Source organism: Vipera berus (genome assembly GCF_964194415.1).
Source record: "Vipera berus genome assembly, chromosome: W".
Lineage (NCBI taxonomy): Eukaryota > Metazoa > Chordata > Lepidosauria > Squamata > Viperidae > Vipera > Vipera berus.
Genome location: NC_138210.1, coordinates 63,437,230 through 63,464,532, shown reverse-complemented (window position 1 = coordinate 63,464,532; position 27,303 = coordinate 63,437,230). Strand labels below are relative to the sequence as shown.

General features: G+C 47.1%; 1 protein-coding gene across 1 annotated transcript in view; it reads left to right on the top strand.

The window, feature by feature from the left end:
* LOC308675977 (oxysterols receptor LXR-beta-like) overlaps positions 1 to 27,303 on the top strand; it is a gene marked incomplete at both ends in the record, with an annotated part of 90,707 nt that overhangs the window by 27,977 nt on the left and 35,427 nt on the right. Inside the window, 4 exon segments of the mRNA XM_081341668.1 lie at positions 4,190 to 4,459; positions 12,764 to 13,005; positions 13,248 to 13,427; positions 13,524 to 13,623. Of these exon segments, the coding sequence (XP_081197794.1) occupies positions 4,190 to 4,459; positions 12,764 to 13,005; positions 13,248 to 13,427; positions 13,524 to 13,623 (792 nt within the window).

Below are 27,303 nucleotides of genomic sequence, written 5' to 3'. Positions count from 1 at the left end.
TGGCATGATCCACAGCATGTCAACAGGCCTTCAAGATGCTGAAAGCCCATTTCGCCAAGGAGCCCGTCCTAAAACACCCAAACCCCAACTTGCCCTATGTAGTGCAGGCTGACGCAAGCGACGTTGCTGTTGGGGCCGTCCTTCTCCAGCGATATGAGAAAGGGGTACTTCGACCCTGTGCATATGCGTCCAAAAAGTTAACCACCACTGAACGAGCCTGGGCGATTTGGGAAAAGGAGGCCTTTGCAGTCCGTTGGGCTTTGGAGACATGGAGACATCTCCTGGAGGGGACCAACCAGCCATTCGAGGTATGGACGGACCATAAGAACCTGGAAGCCCTACAAACGCCCCGCCGTCTGTCGCCCAAGCATGTTCGGTGGGTCCAGTACTTCCGACGGTTTCGGTTTCAGCTAAAGTACGTACCGGGGGGTAGGAATTTTCTGGCAGACGCCCTATCGCGTCTGCCGCAGTACGATTGCAAGAGGGAGGAAGTGGTGCAGGCGCTGGTGCCATCTTTCTGTGCAACGGGAGAGGGGAACGTAGCCTGAGCGTTGGCGGATGACCTACTGCAGGATTGCAGGGAAGCACTGAAGACAGATGAGTGGTTACGAGCACACCCCTCTACACTAACAGTACGAGATGGCCTGGCCTGGCACGGGGCTAAGCTGTATGTACCGATGGCAATGCGAAACCGGATGTTATACCAGTGCTACGACGCCAGACAGGCAGGCCACTTCGGTTTTGTAAAAACCCTGCATTTGGCTCGCCGGCAGTTCTGGTGGCCACACATGAAACGTGACATCGAAACTTATGTAAAAAAATGCCACGTGTGTGCAACCGCCAAGCCCTCTACTGGCAAGCCGTTGGGGCTTCTTCAGCAGGTGGCGGACCCTGTTCGGCCCTGGCAAGACATAGCCATGGACTTTGTGGTCGAATTGCCTGACAGTAGGGGCTACAATGTTCTATGGACAGTGATTGACTTGTTTTCGAAACAAGCGCACTTCATACCCTTTAGGGGGTTGCCTTCAGCTCGCCGGTTGGCCTGGATGTTTGTGCAACATATATACCGCCTACATGGGGTACCTCGGCGCATCATCTTGGACCATGGGGTGCAATTCACGGCCCAGTTTTGGAGAAACTTCATCCAGTATATCGGGTCATCACAAGGCCTTAGCTCGGCATATCACCCTTGCACCAACGGGGCTGCGGAATGCGCTAATGCAGCAGTGGAGCGGTACCTGCGATGCTACGTCTCTTATCAACAGACTGATTGGGTGGACCTGCTGGCGTTTGCGGAGGTGGCTTACAACAACACAGTTCATAGCAGTACTGGGTTCTCCCCATACAAGGTGGTGTCTGGATATGACTTTGTGCCCATCTCTGGCTGTGACCAGGGAAGCCCTGCACCCTGTCCACCCAGGGTGTGGATGCAGCAGATGGAAGAGGTATGAGGGGTGGTGAGGAAGGCGTTGGAGCGGGCTGCCAGAGTAAATAAAGAGCTAGCAGACAGGAAGCGGAAACCTTTTAGCACCCCCAAGGTGGGGGACCTTGTTTATTTATCCACCAAATACTTGCGGTTGCAGGTGCCCTGTAAAAAACTGGGGCCCAAATATCTCGGGCCATTCCGGGTGGTGCAAGTAATAAACCCCGTCACGGTCAGGCTCCGGCTGCCGACGCTGTTGGGCAGGATCCATCCCGTCTTTCATAGTAGCCTGCTAAAGCCGGCAACAACATCTGCCATGGCGGTGGGAGAGGGAGGTCCAGGGCCTGTCCACAGCAAGCACTATGAGGTGCAGGAAATCCTGGACTCGAGGCGAAGGGGTCGGATACAATACTTGGTTCTCTGGAAGGGCTACCCCATGGAGGAGGCCTCATGGGTAGGGGGGGATGTGCACGCTCCTCGACTGGTATGGGCGTTCCATCGCAGGCATCCGGGGAAGCTGGGTGAGGACCAGGGGGAAACTGCTGGTCTGGTGAACGGGTACTTACCTCTTTCCTCTTGCGTTCCAGGTGGGGCGCTGGTAGGGGGGGCAGCGTGTCGAGCCCCGCAGGCCCGACATTCAACAAGGGGCGGTACGCCATACCCCTCCAGCATTCATGCTCCTCTTGGCCAGCTGATCGGTGGCTCCGGTGGCCGGGGAGGCGGCCCGGTGGTCGCTGGCACCCATGAGCGACCCACCGGCTCCCGGCCCTGCCAAAATGACCGCTGGCCTTCACGCTCACCTCCGGAGGCTGCGCCGATGCTCTGGAGGCCGCACCGATGCTCCTGAGCTCAGCAGGACGCTCAGCCTGCCGCCATTGCCGCGACTGCGCGGAACAGCTCTGCCGGCACAGCCGGTGCCGTGCTTCTCACCCGACATACAGGTGTCGATCCGGGAGCCCCTTCCTCGCCAACGGACGGATGTCCTGGGCAGAGGGAGGGGGCCTGCCGCTGGACAGACAGAGGGGGGAAGGCGCACGCACACCAGGCGTGCGTGTGGTGGACTTCTGGGGCCTTCTGGCTGGGCTGGAGTGAAAGGACAATGTCGGACTGTGAGGGGGCCGGGGCCATAGGGAAAATGGTCTCCGGGGGGGAACAGCTGGCGAGAGGGGGGTGTTCTCTGGGTAGGAAACGGGATGAGGGGGGAGGTACCTGGGAGGGCGGGACATTCCTGGCAGAGGAGGGCAGGTTGTGAGACGCCGGGCAGCTGAATCAAAGAAAGGAACGGGCGGGAGGGAACAGGATACTTATAGGGAGACGGGCGGATGCTGAATTGAAGGGCGTGGTGATAATTGCTGTATCGGGTAGGTATATAAGCAGCGTTGGATGCACTGGGTAGCCAACGCTGACTTTTTTCCTGCTTTGGTTTGCTGTATTGAGAAAATAAATCGCATTTCCTTTGTGGGTCGTCTCTCGTTCCTGCTGCAAGAACTGTGTTCCACTTACTACAGGACGAGCATTTGACAATGGAGATGCTACAAAGATCGCAGTCAAGACTTTTGGGAACTGAAGGAAGCAGATAGTATTTATTATTTTATTTATTTATTATTGGGACTTATATGCCGCCCTATCTCCCGAAGGACTCAGGGCGGCTAACAACAATAAAATACAATGATACAAAAGTTAAAAAAGAAATTAAATTAATAGCTCCAATAGAATAAGTTAAAATTAAAGTTAAAAATTAAAAAACATTTTAAAATCCCTGTCAGTCCAGGTCAGCCTGATGGAAAAGAAGTGTTTTGAGGCTGCAGAGAAAGGACCGGAGATCCGGGGCCATCCAGAGCTCAAGGGGAAGTTGGTTCCATAGGGCTGGCGCTCCCACAGAGAAGGCCCTCCCCCTGGGGGTCGCCAGCCGACATTGTCTAGCTGACGGCACCCTGAGGAGGCCCTCTCTGTGTGAGCGTACTGGGCGATGGGAGATCGTTCCCGGCAGCAGATGGTCCTGCAAGTATCCCAGGCCTAAGCCATGTAGGGCTTTAAAGGTAAGTACAAGCACCTTAAATAGTAACCACATATTTTCACAGAAACATGGAAGCCACAAACCACTAAAAACCATCAAAGCATTTTCAACATGATATAAAAGCCTAGGAAAACTGAACCAGTATTACTAGATTTTTGAAGATTGTCTAGTTTGGTACCAGGAGATCCAGGAGTAAAGCTCCTGTTTACAAGAAGCGCCTGACTTTGTAGCTAGCCACAACTTCCAGAAGAGGAGGCAGAGTGGTTAGGTCTGCCTGTCTAAATGGATATCAGCAGGGAATATGCTGGCTAGTGAATTTCAGGAGTTGAAATCCATACATCTTAAAGTTGCCAAGTTTGAAAAACACTGCTTAACACTATCCACAACAAAATACAATCCTTTCCCTATCAGCCTTTTCTGTTCCATTATGGCTCCTGGCTGCTTATTTTTTAAAAAAATGCTGCCAAATAATAGACCACTGGAGATGGCAGAGGGGATAAGGATAAACCAAACACACTCCACAATGGTCAGTCATGTGAGCATTTTTTTTTATTGAAAAGTTTTTCAATACATTTTATCTTTAACAAAACAACCCCTCCCAACCCACCCACCCCTTCCCAACCCTACCCAACCCTGTCATGTGAGCATCTTGAAAACACTCAAATTAATGCCTGGGAATTAAGAAGTGGGAGCAATTTCCTATTTCTCTTACAGTAAACTTCTTTGGTTTTCTCTCTCTTCCTCTGTAGCTGAGGAGCCAGTCCGCAAACGCAAAAAGGGACCTGCGCCCAAGATGTTGGGGGATGAAGTCTGCAGCGTGTGCGGGGACAACGCCTCAGGTTTTCACTATAATGTCCTGAGTTGTGAGGGCTGTAAGGGCTTCTTCCGACGCAGCCTCATCAAAGGAGCACAGTACATGTGCAAGGGCAGTGGACAGTGCCACATGGACATGGACATGCGCAGGAAGTGCCAGGAATGCCGGTTGAAAAAGTGCCGACAAGCAGGCATGCGGGAAGAATGTGAGTAGTGGGATCTTAGCCACAAAGACCTGTTGAGGTTAGTTATCAGGGCCTGGATGGGAATGGGAGCTGTCCTGGTGCAGAGCAAAGCCACTGCTTCCGTCGTCATGATTTCCAAGAGTGGCACTGGGCCCCCGTTGTTCTAGTGGCAATTCTTAAAAAAATAAATGGTGGCTTCAGCTTGGAAGGGATTGAACTGTCTGGAAAAAAGACAAGTAGCAGGCTACCAGGGATCACCCTAGTGCAGGGGTCCCTAACCCCCGGTCCGTGGACCGGTACCAAGCCGCAGCATGTCAGCAACTGGACCGCACAAACAAGCAAAGCCCTATCCGTGGGATGCAGGCAGCACACAAAACTATGCACTCTCCAGTCCATGGAAAAACCTTTCTCCACGGAACCGGTCCCTGGTGCCCGAAAGGTTGAGGACCTCTGCCCTAGTGGAATAAAGCGTTTGGAAGGAAGGAGATATTTTGCATATGCAAAATTTGCTCCCAGAATTCTAAATGCTTCACCAACCTTTTAAAGATTGAACACTGTAGGACAGTGTTTCTCAACCTAAGCAACTGTGTGGACTTCAACTCCCAGAATTCCCCAGGTAGCCTGGCTGGGAAATTCTGGGAGTTGAAATCCACTCATCTTAAAGTTGTTCAGGTTGAGAAGCATTGATGTAGGGTCTGCAGAAATGAGGGACCTGTAGCCCATCAGGTGGCACTGAACACTAAGTCATAACAGCCAAGCCAAAATAGCTGCTTGTGAAAATGATGGAAGTTGTAGTATAGGCCACATTTGGTGGGCCAAACCTTATTTTTGTCAGCCAGAAACTCTCAAATTACAAACACCAAAAAGACAAAAAGCTGAAAGAGTGACGTTTTGAACCAACAGGATGGATTTGGACTGTACTCTGAGAGAAGATTTAAACTGCCTAGAGCTTGCTGGGAAGTGCTACAAACTGAGTTAAAAAGGAGGAGGTGGGAGAAGAAAAGTAGCTGAACTAAAAATCAAAAACAGCAGTGGTGCATTCAGGACAAGTGTGTCTATACATTTTTTTTAATCCATTTTTCTTCAGTTCCCGTAAGTATTTCATCTAACTCTGTTCTCCCCAAATTAAAACCATCTATTTTAGCATCTTTTTCATATCTAGATTGTATTTGCGTTCTCATGTACCAATCCATCTTTATTCCTTGTTCCTCTAATTGTTGTTTGGTTTTCAGCTTCCCCGTATCTGTTAGTAGGTCTTTATATCTTATAATGTTTCCCATGTTAAACATATTGGGGTGTATTAACGCTTCCATTGTTGAGAGCCAATGTGGAATCCTCAAGTAATGCTTCCTCTTTATTTTCTCCCAAACCATCAATAAATAATTCCTGATATGATGTCTCTGGAAATAGGGAATTAGAGGAGGAGCAAGTTAAGGAGTCAATGATAAAATGGTCAAGAAACTTTGGATATACGATTGAATTAGATAGATGACAGCAATTGTGGGAAAGAAACTATAAACTGACAATGGCGACAGCATATAAAGAAAACAAGATGTTCTACAGATGGCATATGTCTCCAGAAAAACTAGCTAAAATGTTTAAGGACAGATCTATGAAATGTTGGAAATGCCATCAAATACCAGGCTCTTTCTATCATATGTGGTGGACGTGTGCAGAAGCTAAAACCTATTGGAACATAATCAAATCATGGATAGAAAAGATGATACAACAACGTATAGAATTAAGACCAGAAATATTCCTGTTGGGTATTTTACCAGTGAAATATAGTAAAGAGAACAAATATTTGATTATTCATATAACCACTGCAGCTAGGATTGTGTTTGCACAAAACTGGAAGGCACTGAAAGCTCCTCCAGAAGAAGAGGTGATCAGGAAAATAATGGAATGTGCGGAAATGAATAGATTAACAATGATAATTAAAGATAAGACAGAGTCAGAGTATTATGAAATTTGGGGAAAATTTTTTGAGTGGGTGAAAAAGAGAATATGCTTAAAAGACAGCTAACACTAATTAAGATGGAAGAAAAATAAGGATATAAGGATATTATCATACCTAATATAGACATTGAAAATCTAAGGAGAGGAGCTGCTCGGGCATCACCCCTGAATTGTATCGGAAGAGGAATGGGAGGGAAGAAAGAGGAGAGAGGGAAAAGAGTAGAGGAGGGGTAAGGAAGTAGGAAGGTTAGAGGAAAAGAGGAGGAGAAGTGGGGAGAAATGCAAGGGGAGTGGTGAGGGAAAGAGGAGAGGAGAGGAAGAAGAGGGAAGTAGGAAAGAAAGGAGAAAGGGAGAAAGAAAGAGAAGAGGGAAGAGAGAGAAGGAGGGTGGATACAGTGAAAGGGGAAATGGACGAGCAGCACCCAAACTTACGTGTATGTATTTATGTATGGCGATATATTTGTTGACTTGTTTGTGGAAGAAATGGGAAAATAAAATTGAATATATATTTTTTTAAAAAAAGGACAAGTGTGTCAGATTCCTTGTATCTCAGAATGTCTGGCTTAGTTCAGTGCAACACTTGTTTTGCAGCTGTCTTTCACAGTACACTTTTCGAACTTGGAAACTGTCCTATCTGTAAACAAATCACTAGTCTACAAGGATAGATTATTTATCTAGGGTCTGTAATCTGTGCTCTTCAGGCAGAAATTAGGTGTGCAGTTCAGCCCTTCTACTCTATTGAGCCTCCGTGCTATCAGGCCCCTCTACCACAAAGATCCTGCAGGAGAAGGGCAGTGTGGACAACCATGGGATCTGGCAGGGTGAGAGCTGTGAACCATAAACACAAAGCTTTCACTGTGTCCCTGCACAATAGATACAGTGCCCTTGCTGACCTTAATAGGGACATTAAGGGGACAGGTAAAGTTACTTGTGATGATAACTCAAATAAGCAGGGGTTCATGGTCCAAGATGAAGAAAGTGTTTTGGACAGGGGAAAGTGTGAATCAGGTATTACACATCAGTCATGCAAGAAGAGCAAGGCATCCAAAAAGAGAAGCCACCTTCTGGTTGGTGATTCAATTATAAGAGATGTAAATTTAGGAAAGGCTTACTTTTTCAGAGGTTTTAACAGTGTATAAGGAGCAAAATGGAAAAGGCCAGCATATAGCAGAATTCAATATGTGGCTAAAGGAGTGGTGTAAAGAGGAAGGCTTTGGTTACATTAGTCACGATGTCGGTAGCTGGTCCAATGAAACAATGTACAAAAGAGATGGTTTGCATCCATCAAAGAAAGGGACTGAGTTACTTGGCAATAAACTCACAGATTTTCTGGAGGAATATTTAAACAACAGGGACAGTGAGTTAATTGATACAGAACATCCCTGTCCCCGGGAATCAAAAAATTACAGGGTTAGCAGTGCATGTAACATACATGTGTGTGTGGACAAGAATATCAACCTTGCTGTCAAGCAAAATCAAACTTTTAATAGCGAGTGACACACAAAGTGCACTAACCAAATAGGTGGTAAGAAAATAGGGGAACTTAGGCACCACACAGGTTATATAGAAAGTAAACACAGGGTCAGTCATAAAGGACTCAAATGTCTATACACCAATGCACAGAGTATGAACAGTAAACAGGGTGAACTAGAAATTCAGGTAAATAATGGCAGATATGATATTGTTAACTGAAGAAAGTAGGGAAAAGCACTAGGCCACTCAGGTATGAATTAAATCGTATCCCTTTTGAATATACAGTAGAGGTGACAGATTTAAGGAATTAGATCTGATAGACAGAGTGCCTGAAGAACTATGGACAGAGGTTCACAACATTGTACATGAGGTAGCAACCAATACCATCCCAAAGAAAAAGAAATGCAAGAAAGCAAAATGGCTGTCTGAGGAAGCTTTGCAAATAGCTGAGGAAAGGAGGGAAGCGAAAGGCAAGGGAGAAAAAGAAAGATACGCCCAATTGAATGCAGAATTCCAGAGAATAGCTAGAACAGATAAGAATGCCTTCTTAAATGAACAGTGCAAAGAAATAGAAGAAAACAATAGAATAGGGAGAACCAGAGATCTTTTCAAGAAAATTGGAGAGATGAAGGGAACGTTTCATGCAAAAATGGGCATGATAAAGGACCAAAATGGCAGGGACCTAACAGAGGCAGAAGAGATTAAGAAGAGGTGGCAAAATTACATAGAAGAACTATACAAGAATGAGCTTAATGTCCCTGATAATCACAATGAGGTGGTCACTGACCTCGAGCCAGACATCCTAGAATGTGAAGTGAAGTTGGCCTTAGAAAAACTGAGCAACAACAAAGCTAGTGGAGGTGACAGTATTCCAGCTGAGCTATTCAAAATCTTAAAAGATGATGCAGTAAAAGTGCTACACTCAATTTGCCAGCAAATTTGGAAAACTCAACAGTGGCCACAGGATTGGAAAAGATCAGTTTACATTCCAATTCCAAAGAAAGGCAGTGCCAAAGAATGTTCAAACTATCGCACCATTGCAGTCATTTCTCATGCTAGTAAACTTATGCTTAAAATCTTGCAAGCTAGACTCCAGCAGTATGTGGATCGAGAACTACCAGAAGTACAGGCAGGATTTCGAAGAGGCAGAGGAACTAGAGATCAAATTGCCAACATACACTGGATCATGGAGAAAGCTAGAGAGTTCCAGAAAAACATCTACTTCTGCTTCATTGACTATGCTAAAGCCTTCGATTGTGTGGATCATAACAAACTGTGGCAAGTTCTTAAAGAGATGGGAGTACCAGACCATCTTATTTGTCTCTTGAGAAACCTATATGTGGGCCAAGAAGCAACAGTGAGAATTATTCATAACATCAGCTTCCTCTGTTCCTGGAGGAAACGGATTATCTGGACCCCTACCGATCGGGCTTTAGGCCCGGGTACAGCACGGAGACGGCATTGGTCGCACTGGTGAATGATCTCTGGCGGGCTCAGGACAGGGGTTGCTCCTCTGTCCTAGTCCTATTAGACCTCTCAGCAGCTTTTGATACCATCGACCATGGTATCCTACTGCGGCGCCTCAGGGGGTTGGGTATGGGTGGCACTGTTTTATAGTGGTTCTCCTCCTACCTCCTGGGTCGTTCGCAATCGGTGTTGGCAGGGGGGCAGAGGTCGGCCTCGAGGCCTCTCGTTTGTGGAGTCCCTCAGGGGTCGGTCCTCTCGCCCCTTCTATTCAACATCTATATGAAGCCGCTGGGTGAGATCATTCGTGGTTTTGGGGTGGGGTATCATCAGTACACTGATGATACCCAGCTTTTTATTTCCATCCCAGATCAACCCGGTGATGCCCTCGCCGTGATGTCCCGTTGCCTGGAGGCGGGGAGGGTCTGGATGGGGAGGAACAGGCTTCGACTAAATCCTGACAAGACCGAGTGGCTGTGCATACCGGCATCTCGGGTTGTCCACTCTATTCCATCTTTATCTATAGGGGGTGAGGTGTTACCCTCTGTAGATAGGGCTCGCAACTTGGGTGTCCTCCTTGACTCACAGCTCAGTTTAGAAGACCATATAGGAGCTGTGACCAGGGGGGGCTTTTGCCCAGGTTCGCCTGGTGCGCCAGTTGCGGCCCTATTTGGACCGAGATGCCCTACGCACAGTCACTCATGCGCTCGTGACCTCTCGGATAGACTACTGCAACGCTCTCTACATGGGGCTGCCCTTGAATACCACTCGGAGGCTCCAGCTGGTGCAGAATGCGGCCGCGCGAGTTGTGATGGGGGTCTCCCGATACTCCCATGTAACACCTCTGCTCCGCGAGCTGCATTGGCTTCCAGTTGTCTTCTGGGTGAGATTCAAGGTGCTGGTGATGACCTATAAAGCCCTAAATGACATGGGCCCGGATTATTTACGGGAGTACCTTTTGCCAGCGTTAACTTCCCATCGTCCTGTGCGCTCCCACAGAGAGGGCCTCCTCAGGGTGCCGTCGGTCAGGGAATGTCGACTGGCGGCCCCCAGGGGGAGAGCATTCTCTGTGGGTGCGCCTGCCCTCTGGAATCAGCTCCCTGTTGAGCTCCGGATGGCTCCCGACCTTCGTTCTTTTCGCCGCGACCTGAAGACTTGGCTATTTGAACTTGCCGGCCTGGACTGAGGGACTGGGGTTTTAGATTTTAAATTTTAAATTTTAAATTTTAATTTTAGAATGTGTTTTATTGTTTAGGGCTACTTGGTTTAATTTATTTCTAATTTTTGTATATTATGTGTTGTATATAGTGTTTTAATTGCCCTGTACACCGCCCCGAGTCCTTCGGGAGAGGGGCGGTATATAAATCCAAATAATAATAATAATGTTGGAATTCAACATTATGGAAGCACAAGCAATAGAACACAGTCAAACTAGAGTCTTGGACTTTAAGAGAGCTAATTTCAATAAACTTAGAGAGGGCTTGGGAAGGATTCCATGGATGAGAATCCTCAAGAGGAAAACAACTCAAGAAGCTTGGGAAATTTTGAAAAGTGAGATAATAAAAGCCCAGTCTAGCACAATACCAATGAAGAAGAAAAATAACAGCTCTCAAAAGAAACCAGCATGGCTGTATAAAGAACTCTCTGATAAATTGAAAGATAAAAAGGACAAGTGTAAAAAGTGGAAAGAGGGGCACATAACTAAAGCAGAATATCAGCAAATAGTCCGAGCCTGCAAAGATGAAGTGAGGAAAGCTAAGGCTCAAAATGAACTAAGGCTTGTGACCAAAGTCAAAAATAACAAAAAAAAGCTTCTTTCAACATGTAAAAAACAAGACAAAAGTGAAGGAAATGATTGGTCCATTAGTGGGGGAAAGTGGCAAGAATGTGAGAAGCAACAGGGAAAAAGCAGAACTATTTAATTCATTTTTTACCTCTTGTCTTTACATAAAGGGAAAAAAACAGTCCAACCTATTAAAAACAATACCATAAAAAATCGATTAGAAACACAAGTTAAGATAGGCAAGAAAATGGTAAGTGACCACCTGTCCAGCCTAGACGAGTTCAAATCACCAGGACCAGATGGATTACACCCCAAGGTTCTCAAGGAACTGGCAGATGTGATCTCAGAACCACTGAACTATATTTTTGAAAGATCCTGGAGCACTGGGGAACTACCAGAGGACTGGAAAAGAGCTGTTGTAGTTCCCATCTTCAAAAAAGGGAAAAAAATAGATCCAGGAAACTACAGACCTATCAGCCTGACCTCAATACCTGGGAAGATTCTGGAAAAGATAATCAAATAACAAATCAGCAAACACCTAGAGGCAAACAAAGTCATTACTAAAAGCCAACATGGGTTTGTCAAAAACAGATCATGCCAGACAAATCTTATTACATTCTTTGACCAAGTGACAAAATTAGTGGACCAGAGGAATAGCCAACACTCTAGAAGATAAGCTTAACAGGAGGATCTGAACAAACTGGAACACTGGGCGCTATCTAACAAAATGAAATTCAGTGGTGAAAAAAGTAAGGTTCTACATTTAGGCAAGAAAAACCAAATGTACAGGTATAGTATAGGTGGTACCTTGCTCAATAACTAGTAACTGTGAGAGGGATCTCAGAGTCCTAGTGGAGAATCACTTAAATATGAGCCAGCAGTGTGCTGCAGCTGCCAAAAAAGCCAACACAGTGCTAGGCTGCAGTAACAGAGGTAGAGAATTAAGATCACGTGAAGTATTAATACCACTTTACAATGCCTTGATAAGGCCACACTTGGAATACCATATCCAGTTTTGGTCACCACGATGTAAAAAAGATGTTGAGACTGTAGAAAGAGTGCAGAGAACAGCAACTCAGATGATTAGAGGTGTGGAGGCTAAAACATATAAGGAACGGCTGCTGCAGTTGGGTATATCTAGTTTAATGAAGAGAAGGATGAGGGGGGACATGATAGCAGTGTTCCAATATCTCAGGGGCTGCCACAAGGAAGAGGGAGTCAAGCTATTCTCCAAAGCACCTGAAGGCAGGACAAGAAGCAACAGATGGAAACTAATCAAGGAGAGAAGCAACCTAGAACTAAGGAGAAACTTCCTGACAGTTAGAACAATTAATCAGTGGAACAACCTGCCTCCAGAAGTTGTGAATGCTCCAACAATGGATGTTTTTAAGAAGAGACTGGACAGACATTTGTCTGAAATGGTATAGGGTTTCCTGCCTGAGCAGGGGGTTGGACTAGATGACCTCCAAGGTCCCTTCCAACTTCATCATCATCATTATTATTATTAAGATGGGCAGAAAATAAATCTTTCTGGGCAGTTTATTCCACAGCTGAGGAAGATGGTTCTTCAGAATGCTAAGTGGATCTGGAATTCTCTGTTGAACTTTTGAGATCTTCTCATTTTATGCCTGCCTCTCTGTCTCCAGGTGTCCTTTCAGAAGAACAGATCCGCAAGAAGAAGTTCCCTAAACATGAGGGTGATGCAGTTCCAGCTGGGGAAAGAAATGGAGACAAAGTATTTCAAGTGCCTCCTTTGCTCTGTGACCGTGCTTTATCCCAGCCTGAGCCAGTTCCTCTTACCCCACAGCAGGAGGGGATGATCCAGCAGTTGGTGGCAGCTCAACAGCAGTGCAACAAAAGGAGCTTTAGCGATCAGCCCAAAGTCACGGTAATTGTGAGTGTTTATGTGTGTGAGAGAGAGCTCTAAACTGGTTTAAAGTCCCAGCTAGGACCTATGGCAAAGGCAGGTAATAGTCTTAATGACTTTCTAGAACAGCCTTTAACTTTCCGAATGTTCTCCAGATATGTTGGACTGTGATTTCCATGCTTTCCAGCCATAATGTGTACTACACCCACCTCATTTCCTTTTTTCTTCCTCCCTTGTCTCTAATTTTTCCAATCACTTCCCAGCCATGGCCAATAAGCAGTGACCCCAACAGCCGGGAGGCACGCCAGCAGCGTTTTGCCCATTTTACAGAGTTAGCCATCATCTCAGTGCAAGAGATTGTGGACTTTGCCAAGCAAGTGCCTGGCTTCCTGCAGCTCTTGCGAGAAGACCAAATCGCATTGCTCAAGGCTTCTACCATTGAGGTGAGCAAGTTATCTAGCTAAACACATACCATGAACATTAGGTAGTTTTTAAAAGAAGGGCAATAGCTGTTCTTTGATACTTTCCTGTCTTCTTAGATCATGTTACTGGAGACAGCCAGGCGCTATAATCATGAAACCCAGTGCATTACGTTTCTTAAAGATTTTACGTACAGCAAGGATGATTTTCACCGTGCAGGTGAGCTGGAAATGTGAAGCATGATGGGGTGGTGTGGGGAAGAAATCTGGAGAGAGAGAAGAAAAATCAAAAGGTGTGTATGGAATGGTAGAGGTTACTCCCAGGAAATTCCTGGCCCACCCAAGAAGAATCAGCTGGCTGGGAGTGATGGGCATTGTGATGTAAACACATATGAGGGTCACCAAATTTGAGGTTTCCCTGACGGTACGAATATTTCTCTCATACTTCATACATACTGTACATCTCATATTTGAGAAAACTTCACAAAGACAGGTTATAGTTCCATGTATTTTATTAAATTGTCCACAATTGCTTAAGGAAGAGACCCCACTCCCATATACACACAGAGAGAAAAAATCCCAGCAGCCACTTTCCTGGCATTTGTATTCTTGAGAAACTTAGCACATTATGACTCATTAGATACAAAATGGAGAATTGAGAATCCAGCGTGTTTGAATGGTGGTCGAACTCTCCATTCCAGAGAAGCTTCTTGCTAGCTCATGTTTTGCAGTCAAATCTATATATTTTGAGTAGATTTCAATGCAAGCAGAATTACTATTTTGTCTAGAAATATTTAATTTTAATTTAATTTAATAATTTAATTTGTATACCACCCTTCTCCCGAAGGACTCAGGGCGGTGAACAGGGCAATACATAATAAAAAACAGGATACAAAAATTAAAAAGTGATTAAACAACTATGCCCGTAGTAATTGATACATATTAAAAGTTAAAACTAATTATAAAAAAACCCAACCCCATCCTGTCAGACCAGGCCAGCTTGTTCAAAAAAGAAGGTTTTGAGATCGCGCCGGAAGGAGCGAAGGTCAGGGGCCATCCGGAGCTCAACCGGTAAGCGGTTCCACAGGTCTGGCGCACCCACAGAGAACGCTCTCCCCCTGGGGGCCACCAATCGGCATTCTTTGATCGGAGGCACCCTGAGGAGGCCCTCTCTGTGGGAGCGCACTGGACAGAGGGAAGTTGACACTGGCCGCAGGTGTTGCCGTAGGTAATCCGGACCCATGCCATGAAGGGCTTTGTAAGTCATCACTTACACCTTGAACCTCACCCGGAGAGCAACCGGTAGCCAATGCAGCTCGCGGAGCAAAGGTGTAACATGGGAGTATCGGGAAACCCCCAAGACAACTCGCGCGGCTGCATTCTGCACCAGTTGAAGTCTCCGGGTGGACCTCAAGGGCAGCCCCAATATACTATATAATTGGTGTTTTCCGAAAATATGTTTGGTTTAAAAGTACCTACCCAGTAAGGTGTGTCATTCAATGGGGTGAAAATTAATTTTTGCAGTTTTTTTCAGTGAGGGGTTCTAAAAAAATGTCTTTTTACACCAAGAATTCAAATGTTTTTTTTTATTGAAAAGTTTTAACATACAATTTTTCCCTTAAAAAATCCCCCCTCCCCCCCCCTTCTCCCTCCCCCCCTTCCTCTCCCCCCTCCCCCCCTCCCCCCCACTTCCCAGAGCTAAATACAAGGTATATATAAAAAAAACAATCATAAACAACCATATACTAACAACCATAAACTCTAAAATCTATCACTCTCTAGCTTATATAGGATAAAACAAACCTTAGTAATATCAAATATATATAAATATATATAAAAAAAACTAATATAGAAAAAAAAACAAAGAAAGAAGACTTATTCAAATATAAAACTTCTTAACCCTATACTTATTCTGAGTAAACTCAAGCCATTTTCTCCCTTCCATAATATAGCGTTCCTGCGAGTAATCTTTCAGATAGGCCGAAATCTTCACCATTTCGACCAGGTCGGAAACCTTTAAAATCCACTCTTCTATGGTCGGCAGTTCCTCTTTCCAGTACTATCCTATCAAAAGTCTTGCTGCCGTAATTAAATTCAACATCAACTTAGTATATTCCATCAGACTTTTATCCAAAAAGCCTTAACCTTTTTACAAGTCTACCATATATGAAAACATGAAAATATATTACGTCTTTATCACCGCACCTCCAACATTTAGGCTAATAATTCAGATACATGCTTAGCTTTTTAAAATCTAAATACCATCTATAAAACATTTTGTAAAAATTCTCTCTTAGATTTCAAACTTATATAAATTTTACATTCCTCACCCAAATCTTTTCCCACCTCCCACTACTTGGCTGTAAGTACGTTGTGAAAGTTCCATAGACTTCTGCTGATCTTGTTCTTTTATCTTTTTTGATCGTTTTAAAGCAGCACGCGTCACCCTCTGTTCTCTGGGATCATCCAAAAGTGTTATAACTTGATCTCCTCCAGCACCATTCTCCTCTGTCTGTCCATCTTCAGCCTCTTGATATTCTCCTTCTCCAGATCCCTTTGCAGCTTCCAGAAGTGTTAATGGGGTTGCTTTTAAAACATTGTTGTAAAAATCACGCGCTTGCATCACAGTAACCAGACGGTACCTTTTACCTTCATGCATCACCATCAACCCAGCTGGAATCTCCCATCTGAACCTTATATCTCGTTGCTTGAGCTCTTGCACAAGAAATGTAAAATCCTTCCTTCTCCTTAAAATCTTTGGAGGAATTTCTTTTAGAACCAAAACTTCTTGATCAGCAATCACGACTTTAGTATCATAGGCAGCTTGTATAACTTCATCTCTAATTTCCCTTTTTGCAAAATAAACCACCACATCTCTAGGCAACTTTCTCTGTCTAGCAATCCATGAGTTCACACGATACACTTTATCCATGCCTCCTTTTATTTCAGATGCTGGCTGATTCAATACCACTTCGAGAGCCTCAGAAACCAGCTGCTTTAGATCTTCCTTAATATTCTCCTTTAAACCTCTGATTCTAATGGCAAACTGCATCTGGAAATATTGAGCAAGACTCAATTCTCTATCCATTTTGTCTCTTAAATCTTCATTCTCCAATACTTTTGCTTCTAATATGGCATTCTTTTGAGTCGAATCTTTGACTTTTTCCTCCAAATCTTCCACACATTCAGCCACTTTATACACTGAAGACAAGATGTCTACCTTCATCACCCTGTACTTCTGTTCCATCCTCTCCTCCATTCTCTCCTCCAACTTCTTCAATTTCTCCTCCATCTGTGCAAATTTATCACCCATTGATTCCAAAATTGATTTCAAGATTACCTGGGTATGTTTTTCAAGAGCATCTTGTAAGTCCTTCGATGTCACTACATCAGGAGGATGCAATGCCTGCAATAATGATTGTTGCACCGGGGAAGTTCCAGCACTCCGAAGAGTTTTAGGGGGAGGTTTAGCCGCCATCTTTTACTTTCAATTGTGACGCACTTTCACTTAGAGTTTAAAAAATCCATCAAGCTCGAGAGTAGAATAAAATAATCCTCTTCACCCTTTCCTCTTGTACCGCTCTGCCTGCTCTTTTTATTCCATAGTCCTTCCTTCAGGCAGGGGTGGTCGCAGACGCCTGGCTCTGCTCCATAAAGTCAGGAGCAGAGGCGCTGGCCAGCTGGGAGCGACCCAGGCTACGGGGGAGTTCGATCCTTCGGCCGCCCAAGCTACAAGCTCAGGCGGCCCCGGAGAACTCAACCCCTACCTGGGGCCTCACCCCCTCCTCTTCTCCCGAGGAGGGGGCTTCAAATTCGCCCGAACAGCTGATCGGCGCTGTTTCGGGCGAAAATCACTCAGCTGAGCCGCGGGCAGCCCGGGAAGGCTGTCTCCGTCGCCGCGCAGCCACCGGAAGTCAGAATTCAAATCTGTTATTTTTGCAATTGCACGTTTAGCTTGGTAAAGCCACATCTGATCATATACCCCACAAAAGTCTCTTGTAACCCAAATAATGTTATCTTCTCAAAATTGCACCTTGTGCTACAAAAATTGAAGTTTTTTTCTGTATGAATCTTATCTAGCTAAACAAAAAATAATCCATGCAATCATAAACTAATATCAGAAAGCAATTATCTGAGTTACAAAAATGTTTAAGCAAGTTTCATCAAGTCTTGTTTTGATTCGTTCTTCGACATCAGCCGCCGACTTGCTTCTTGGCCTCTGATATAACCCTCACATTTCTCATATGTATACACTCTGCTTGCTGCCTCTGTGACCTCTTTCACACATCTCTCTATTGATTGGGCATGACAGGGCCACTGTGGTACTTGCCTTGGTTCGTCAATGAACTTCTTTATTTCCACTGTGGTCAGTTTGCATGTCAAAGGTGGCTCATATACACCTTCAGACCAGTTAATCGGCTCCAGCAGAGTGGATGCTCTGACATTGATTAAAAGCATTTTTATTGCACATACAGAAAAATCTCCCAGCACGTCTGCACCCCTCAAGTTAATAATCTTTTGCACACCAGCTTTCCTCTCTTGAATGCCATCTGAACACAAGAGTGTCTGGATTATCATTTCACTGAAAGCGTACCATGCTGAGCGCTGAATGGTTGGCAAAACAGCATCTACAGTACTACAGCTTTCTTTTGCAGTCTGATTTGCTGCAGCTGGAACAACACATTGTTAATCTTGTAAGCCGCCCTGAGTCTTTTTTTTAATTTTAATTGTAGTTTGTATTGCTTTTTGAATATATAATACCACACCTCTTTTACTCTGATCTGCAAGTGAGGTATATAATTCTCCCAATTTTGGATATTCTAGTAGATTTTTATGTTGTTTCTTAATATGAACTTCTTGTAAGCAAATTATGTCCATTTTTCATTTCCCCAATTTATTTAGTGTTCTTTTTCTTTTTATAGCCGAATTTAGTCCATTTACATTTATCGAAATTGCTCTTATCTCTTCTTCCATGATTATTTATTTGAAGTTTTAGTTGCTCTCGTTATTCTCATCTCTCTTTGCTTTTACCTCTTTTGCTCTTGTCCCTTCTCTCAACACCCTTTCCTCCTGTTCTATGCTATACTTACTGCGTTGCTTCTCTGTCTCGTCTCCTTGCTGTCTGATTACTCTTTCCCCTCTCAGCCTTTCTTCTTCTTGCTGCCCAAAGTATTGATCATAGAAAAGTTCTGCTTTCTCTAATGTGTCCAGTCTATGTCTCTGTTCTTGCCAATTTATCATTACTCCTTCTGGTATTAACCATCTAAAATTTATCCCTTTTTTAATTAAGCATTTTGTCAGAAATTGATACTCCTTTCTCAGGTCTCTCACTCTTCTTGAGATCTGTTTTAACATCACTATCTCTCTTCCTTTGTATTTTATTTTAACATTTCTCAGCTTCTGTAGCATATCTGCCCTTAATGCTTTTTTAGTAAATCTTATATGCACCTCTCTGGGGAGAGTATTTCTCGTTGCATATCTAGTATGTATTCTAAATATCTCATCTATATCATTAATTATCTTTTCTGTTAACTGCTTAATTAAAGATAGTGTCAGAATCCATTTATATTTCATTTCTAACTATCTCCTCTGATCTAAAACCAAATCCCACCTTTCCCTGGATTCTGCCATACCCCCAAGGGGGAGAGGGGATATGCATGTGGATTTTATTACTTTCACTTCCTCTATTAACCACAATGTAACCTTTTGTTTATTCGCCTTTGTGTTTGCTATCCATTACAATGTAACAAATTGCCTCCTATACTATGCATCTCTCTGAACTTCTTCTCCCTTACCGGGCAGCTAGCAAAATTTGGGGGGTGGGGAGGGGAAGAGATACAAACCTCCAGGTTCTGGTTTATTTCTCCAAAAGGAGGTGTGTAGAGCTGTGGAATGATAGTGCTGCAAACGGAACCAGATTGATGTTATCTTCCCTTTCCCATGATGGACTTACCACCTGGGCATTGGCCGGTCTGAACCACCTGGATGAACTGTGGGGTGGGGTTTGCTTAGGGACACTTTAAAATATCGATCTGTAAGGGAATCCCTCAGTTCCTGTCTTATGCCTGCTATCTCCTATTCTTAATAAAAGTTTCTGCTTGGAAGAAACTGTTCCCAAGACTTCTGCTTTCTTAAGATGTGGGCTTGAAGTAGGTCCTGACACTAGACAGGAACTGCATTAATAGCCTGGAAGGAAGAACCTTACTGGGGGACTTTGCAAGAAATACATTGTCGGACGATGAGGCAGGGAAGGAAGAAAACCCTGTGGAAAGGGAGCCTTCCCCCCAACCGAGATCCTGCCAGCTGTTGGGATACAAAACCTCATACTCTTCAGGAGAAAAAGTGGTGGAGACATGTGACTAGAAACCTCAGTGGTCGATGGGCGTTGGAAAAAAAAGTGAGTGCGAAAAGATATCGAGAAAGGTGACCCTAAGACAGGGCAGCCACCAACGCGAATGGAAGCAAGAGATGGAGAAATCCCTGCACTTTAGCGGAGAGGAAGGAAGTTGTGCACCACACTCAGACTGGATCCTAGAGAAAGCTGTTGACCTGATGAAAAGAACCCTTGGCTCTCTAGGGGAGGAGAAACCTTAGCCCCGCGGCCGCACCAGCACCTGTAGCTGCAGCTGGAGAGACACTGGGGGGGAATCGGAACCTGTAATCCCGGGGACGTCTGCTGAACCCACAGCTACCACTTCAGCAGCCCCCACTCCCCGCCGACCCACAGATGGTCAGTATGGGAGACAATACCGCCAGCAGTGAAGGCACCGATCCATTCAAAGATTCCCGCTGCTGGATGCGAAATTCGGGGGAGCCGCCACGCTTGGGGTTTTTCCTAACCCAAGTCCTCAGCTTCATGGAAGAATATGGACGGTACATCCCCAGCGACAAAGCCCACATCTGTATCATACAATCTGCCCTGGACGGACCGGCCACATACTGGGTGGTGAACCTGCATGATTCCAACGCCCCAGAGCTCAACAACTTCAACCGTTTCATGTCCTCTCTGAGAAGGCGATTTAAGGACCCCCTGGCTGATCGCAAGGCCCGTGAAAGAATCAAAACGGTGAGGCAGGGCAGACGCCCGGTAGCCAAATATACACAAGAATTCTGGGCCCTTGCCAACAAGCTGAACTGGCAGGAAGACATCCTCCTTAGCCATTTCAAAGACGGTCTAAACTACGACCTGTATGATGCTTGCCTGCCTCGACGGGACCCAAGCCAACTCGATGAATGGTACGTCCTGGCAGAGGAAGCAGAGATTGATTACTGAAGAGGCACCGCTGAGGAAAACCATGGGGCCGCTCGCCTCCTGAGCCAACGCATGAGCCAGCGAAACCACCGGCCATGGCCAAGAAGTCAACGGGCTGTTTCAAATGTGGGAGAGAGGGGCATCACACCATAGAATGCTGCTCCAAAGCCCCTCAGTGCAAACCAGATCCATCACCAGCCAGGAAATCAGGAAAGTCCCCAGCCAAACCAAAAGAACCCACCATGAGGGCGATAGAGGCTGTGGAGTCCCCAACCCTTGCCAACGAGGGGAGGGAACTCTGGCCTACGACAGCTCGGGGGGGGGAACCCCTGGTAAGTAGATCCATTCCACCCATCCTTAAGACAGTAACTATATTAGCTCCCTCCATGCCCGAAGCTGTCAAAGTGAAGGGCTTAATACACTCTGGCTGCACCCGCTGCCTCATTAGCCTGACGCTAGTGGGGAACTTGGGCATTCCGGTGATGAGACTAAAGCAACCAATCTCCTTTGGCCATTTAGATGGGTCCATAACAGGGGGGTGCCAGCTACCCTAGCCACTTTACCAGTCCACCTGTCCCTGGGGAACCATGAGGAAGATATAATGTTTATAGTGAACCCAGGCATAGAATGCCCAATGATCCTAGGGCTGGAATGGTTAAAGAAATGGAACCCCTGGATAAATTGGAGGACGGCAAAGCTCAATTTCCCAGAGGGGGATTGTGCGAACTTAACAGCCCAAAGCCCCCCACTAACCCTAGGAGCAGAGAAAGCATCAGTGGGAGAAGAGAAGGGGTTACCAGAAATACTGGAAAAATACCGGGACCTTGCTGAAGTCTTCAGCGAGGAACGGGCAGATGAGCTCCCTCCTCACTGACCCATGGACTGTGCTATAGAAATCAAACCCGGGGCAAAACTCCTGAAGCCCAGACTGTACTCCATGAGCCCTAAAGAGAAGGAGGAGATGGAAAGATTCATAAATAAAAACCTAGAAAGGGGATTTATTGAACCTGCCAAACCCAAAGTGGCTGCCCTGGGCCTCTTTAAGGAGAAGGACGGCACTTTGCATTTGTGCGTGGATTACCGCACCCTGAATGCAATTAGTGAAAGTAACCTGTATCCCCTACCCCTCATGAAGGACATGTTATCCCACCTATTGAAAGGAAGGATTTTTACCAAACTAGACCTAAGAGAAGCGTACTATCGCGTTAAGATCAAGGAAGGGGATGAATGGAAGACTGCATTTAATTGACCAATGGGATGCTACCTATTCAAAGTTTTGCCGTTCGGACTACAAGGGCCCCCCGCAGTATTTATTTTATTTTATTTATTTTATTTTAATTCCATTTATATCCCGCCCTTCTCCGAAGACTCAGGGCGGCTTACAAGCTTAGCAGTAGCCTTCATTCTATGTATATGCCTGCTTGTTAGGGCTTTCACACACACCCCAAGCGGCATTATTACAAAGTCAGCTTAATTGCCCCCAACAATCTGGGTCCTCATTTTGCCTACCTCGGAAGGATGGAAGGCTGAGTCAACCTTGAGCCTGGTGGGATGCGAACCTGCACTAATTGCAGGCAGCTGGTGTTACTTAAGGAGGCATTAGCCCACTGCTCCACCAAGGCTCTTATTTATGCAATTAATCAATGAAGTGCTAAGGGAGCACCTATTTAAGGGGGTCCTGGTTTATTTAGATGACATCCTTATCTTCACCGAGTCCAAAGAGGAGTATGTCAACTTAGTCAGAGTGGTCTTAAAAAAATTGCGGGCTGCCCACCTATATGCCAAGTTATCGAAATGCGAATTCCACCAGGAAAGAATAGACTACCTGGGGTATTGCATATCCCCACAGGGCATCGAAATGGACCCCGAGAAAGTCAGGGCACTACTAGAATGGGCACCACCTCGCACAAGGAAGCAGTTGCAGTTTCCTGGGTTTCACAAACTTTTACCGCCAATTCATCCCCTCATTTGCCCAGATAGCCCTGCCCCTCACGAACTTACTAAAAACAAAGGGAGAATCCTCAGTGAAACCTAGCCAGCCACTAAAATGGACAATGGAATGCCAAGCGGCATTTGAGAGGTTAAAGAGACTTTTTTCTGCCGAACCAGTACTGAGGCACCCAGACATGGATAAACCTTTCATAATACAGGCAGATGCAAGGGATGTGGCAGTGGGGGCTGTACTATTACAAGAAAACGATGAAGGGGTATTGCAACATTAATTAATATTTTTTAATTCGGTTTTAACTTTTGTATGTTGGATTTTTTAATTCCCTGTAAACCGCCCTGAGTCCTCAGGGAAAGGGCGGTATATAAATATAACTAAATAAATAAATAAAATAAATAAACAGTGTGCATACACATCCAAGAAACTCACCGAAACAGAACAGCGCTGGGCCGAGTGGGAAAAAGAGGCATACAGGGTGCACTGGTCATTACTTACGTGTGTTGTGATTCAGGGTCAGACTGTGGGTTCGGCAGTTGGGTCAGACGATTCAGAGGAGGAGGAGGGGGGTGTTGGAGAGCTTGCTGAGGATAGCCTTGAGGCTCTGCAGAGCCCTCAGCCGGGCCCCTCCCATCTGGTTACGACGCAGACCCAGCTGTGTGAGCCTGACAGCATGGATGAAGATGACCCACAGCTGGCCCTGTTCAAGGACGCCCGACGCAGGAGGCAGTCAATCAGGAGTAAACAGAGGAAGGCAATGGGGCACCTCGGAAGGAGGCAGAGAGAAACCACGCCTTGAACTGTTTAAAAGGGGAATGTGTGGGAGGGCTGGTTTGCTGAAGGCAACCGTTTGAATAGCTCCTGTTTCATGGTTCGTGTTTTGTTTTGCTCTGTTTGCTTTTGTGTCCATAAATTTGGCAGGCTTAGTTCCAGCCTCTTGCCTTCTTGTAAAGGGGTTGTCCCTGCCTTTTCTGCAGGGCCGGTAGTAGGCTGGTACAGAACGGTTTGCCTTCAGCCAACCACCCCTTATTATTATGGAGCAGCTACGTGCTGAGAATGCCCAGCTCGCCCAGCAACTCACTTTGTTGGCAGCTCAGGTGGCTCAATTGCAAGCTCAGGTCCATACTGCACCCCCACCATCACCCCCACCCAGGAGAAAATGCCAAGTTGCGATGCCGGATAAATTTACTGGCAATCCAGAACTGTTTCCTGCTTTTCTGGGACAATGCCAGCTTTTCATCAGCGTGAGAGCAGCTGATTTCCCCACTGACCGGGATAAGGTGGGGTTTGTGTTAAGCCTTCTTTCGGGTGATGCAGCTCGTTGGGGCACGCCTCTGCTGGCTCAACCTAGCCCATTGTTGGACAACTTTGTGGGGTTTTGTGATCATATGCGTCTGATGTATGAGGACCCTATAAAGACGCAGACTGCTACTCAACGCGTGAAAGCTCTGAGGCAGGGTCAACGCCCCCTACAGGGCTATATCAGCGATTTTCGGCTGCTTAGCCAGGATTCCGCCTGGAATGAGGCTGCGCTTGTGGATGCCTTCCAGGATGGATTGTCGGAGGAGATGTTGGATGAGCTGGCCCGTGTGGATATTCCCTCAGACCTCAATGGGCTGATCCATCTCTGCCTGCGGATCGATGCTCGGTTGCAGCAGCGAAGGAGTCGCCGTGCCACCCCACAGACCCCTGCAGCCCCTGTTGTGCGTGAGACCCCAGTTCAAAGGGAGGAGCCAATGGATCTGGGTGCCGCCAGGTCTCGTCTATCGGTGACTGAAATGAACAGACGACGATCGGGGGGTTGTGTTTTTACTGCGGGGACCCTGGGCATTTGGCTGCTTTTTGCCCAAAGAAGCGACAGCGGGCATCAGTGACCGAGTCTGCCCCGAGAAAGTCCCCTACTTTTCTGTCGGGAAACGCCCCGAGCCCGATCTAGACGGTGTGATAGATCAGGCGTCCCACAACAACACTGAGCGACGTCTTTCCGATGCTGCCTGTGGACCTCCACGGCATCTGATATTGGAGGCACATCTGATCCTTCCTGGCAAGCCAAAGGGGATTCCAGTCCATGCCTTAATTGACTCTGGGGCCACCACAAATTTTATGGACTCAGCATTTGTGGCCAAATGGGCTGTTCCCCAGTGCCCGGTGGAACCGCCCATGTTAGTGGACTGGTCGAGTGCTCCTGTCTGGGCCAATTACGGCCGCCACGCAACCATTATGTATGGCCATCAGTTCCCATGTGGAGGCCATCCAGTTCTATATCACCTCAGATCTGCATTTCTCTGTGGTCTTGGGACTGGCGTGGCTTCGGGTGCATGACCCACAAATCTATTGGTCACAGAACCTGGTCACCTTCCCAAGCTTGCAGTGCGTGGACTACACCCGCCATATCTGTGCTGGCCAGGTGGAGGGTTCCCCAGGGGTTTCCTTGCCTCCCGAACTGTCCAAATTTGCTGATGTGTTCAGTGAGACAGAGGCGGATCAATTACCCCCGCACAGGCCCTATGACTGCCCCATTGATTTAGTCCCTGATGCACCTCTCCCAGTCGGGCGTTTGTACTCCATGTCGGACCCCGAGTTGGCTGCATTGCGGGACTTTCTGGAGAAGAATTTGGCTCACGGTTTCATCCGGCCCTCGTCCTCGCCAGTGTCTGCACCCGTGCTCTTCGTTAAAAAGAAGTCCAGCAAATTGCGGCTTTGCTGCGATTATAGGAAACAACGCCATCACGGTGCACAATCGTTACCTGCTGCCGCTCATCTCCGAACTCTTGGACCGACTCTGGGAGGCTAAGATCTTCACGAAACTGGACCTGTGTGGAGCTTACAACCTCGTCAGGGTTCGGCCGGGTGATGAGTGGAAGACGGCGTTTGGTACTCGTTATGGACATTTTGAGTACACGGTGATGCCGTTTGGTCTGACCAATGCCCCCGCCGTGTTTCAGCATTTCATGAACGATATTTTCCGGGATTTGTTGGATCAGTTTGTCGTGATCTACTTGGACGACATCCTGATCTACTCCCCGTCGCGTGAAGTGCACCATCAGATCCTGCAGCGACTCTGAGAACATCGGCTGTTTGCCAAGTTGGAGAAGTGCCAGTTCTACCGGGTGACCATCGATTTCCTAGGTCACTGCATTTCTCCTGAGGGCATCGCCATGGAGCCGAGTAAGGTTGAGTCTTTGCAGAGTTGGCAACCCCCACGTCATGTGAAGGATGTTCAGTGACTTCTTGGGTTCGCCAACTATTACCGAGCTTTCATCCCTGGGTTTGCTGTTTTGACAGCCCCCCTCACCCGGCTCCTGCAGAAGAAGACTCGGTTTCAGTTGAACACTCCAGAACAACGGGCTTTCCAGACTTTGAAGGAAGCCTTCATGAAGGAGCCCATCTTGAAGCATCCTGACCCGCAACGGCCGTTTGTTGTGGAGGCGGACGCCTCCGACATTGCCATTGGGGCGGTGTTACTCCAGGCAACAACGCCCAGCGGTAACTTCGTGTCTTGCACGTACCATTCACGAAAACTGAACCCTTCAGAGCACAATTATACAATCTGGGAGAAGGAGCTGCTGGCCATCAAAGTGGCGTTCGAGGCCTGGAAGCATCATCTGGAGGGAGCGCGGCATCAAATCGAGTGTCGCGCCCCGCGGGCCCGACATTCAGCGGGGGCCCGATGTCCGGCACCGAGTCCACGGCCCCTCTTCGCGGCACGGCGCACAGGCCTCACCCATCCCTCCGCGGACGCGCCTCCCACGCTACAGGCGCCACCCTCATCCTCCCGGCTCGCCACGGACACGGGCCCACCTCGACTCGTTGCGAGCATGCCTTCCTCGCGCCGGCTGCCACCTGCAACTGTCCGACGTCGTCCCGGAGCTTCCCCGTCAGCTGGTCGGTGCGCGCATGCACAGGACAGCTCTGCCGGGCCTCGCCCAGTACCGGCGGGCTCCGTGGCTTCTTCGTCTGGAACCGGACCCGTCCGTGCCGCAACGAACCTGGACGCGGTGTGGACTGGGGAGCACGGCGTCAACAGGCTGGCTGGGAGGCAGTTACGGTCTCGCATTCCCTGGAGCGCGCAGCTAGAGGCTATGCCCATTGAGCCTGCCAGCATGGCTGGAGATGTGGCGGCACCAGGGCCTGTGGGGGGTGGAGAGGCGTCCAAGGACTGGGGTCGGGTGGGGGCCATACATGGGTGGGAGATGGGTGTGGTGAAGGGAGGTGACGGGCCGCGAGGTGGTGGTCTCAGAGTTCGATGGGAGCTTACCTGGCAGGCGGAGAGCGTCGGGAGGCAGGGATTGAGGCAAAAGACATTGTCAGGAAAGGGCTGGGTGGAAATAGGGGACGGGCGGTTGTAGGCGTGTTTTTGTGGGGTCTGGACGTTTGCATTGGGAGGGTATTTAGCAGCGTTGGTTGCGGGTAGCAGCCAATGCTGACTTCGCTTTCTTTTGGATCGTTGTTTGCTGTTTGCTTCACAGTAAACACTTCCTGTGGACTCAGCTCTCGTTCCAGCTGCATTTTTCCCTACTCTTCCGTACGGGGCTGAGAGTAAGTCAGCATTCTCCCTTTCCTTTTGTTGTTGTGTGAACGTTCGGGCATGGCAGAAGGCTTGCAAGGAGCTGCACCAGCGACTGCCATGGAGGATGTGGTTGAGGCCGCTGCAACACCGTCTGAAGCAGTGGAAGTGGGGGAAGGAGGTGCCTCCCTCAGTA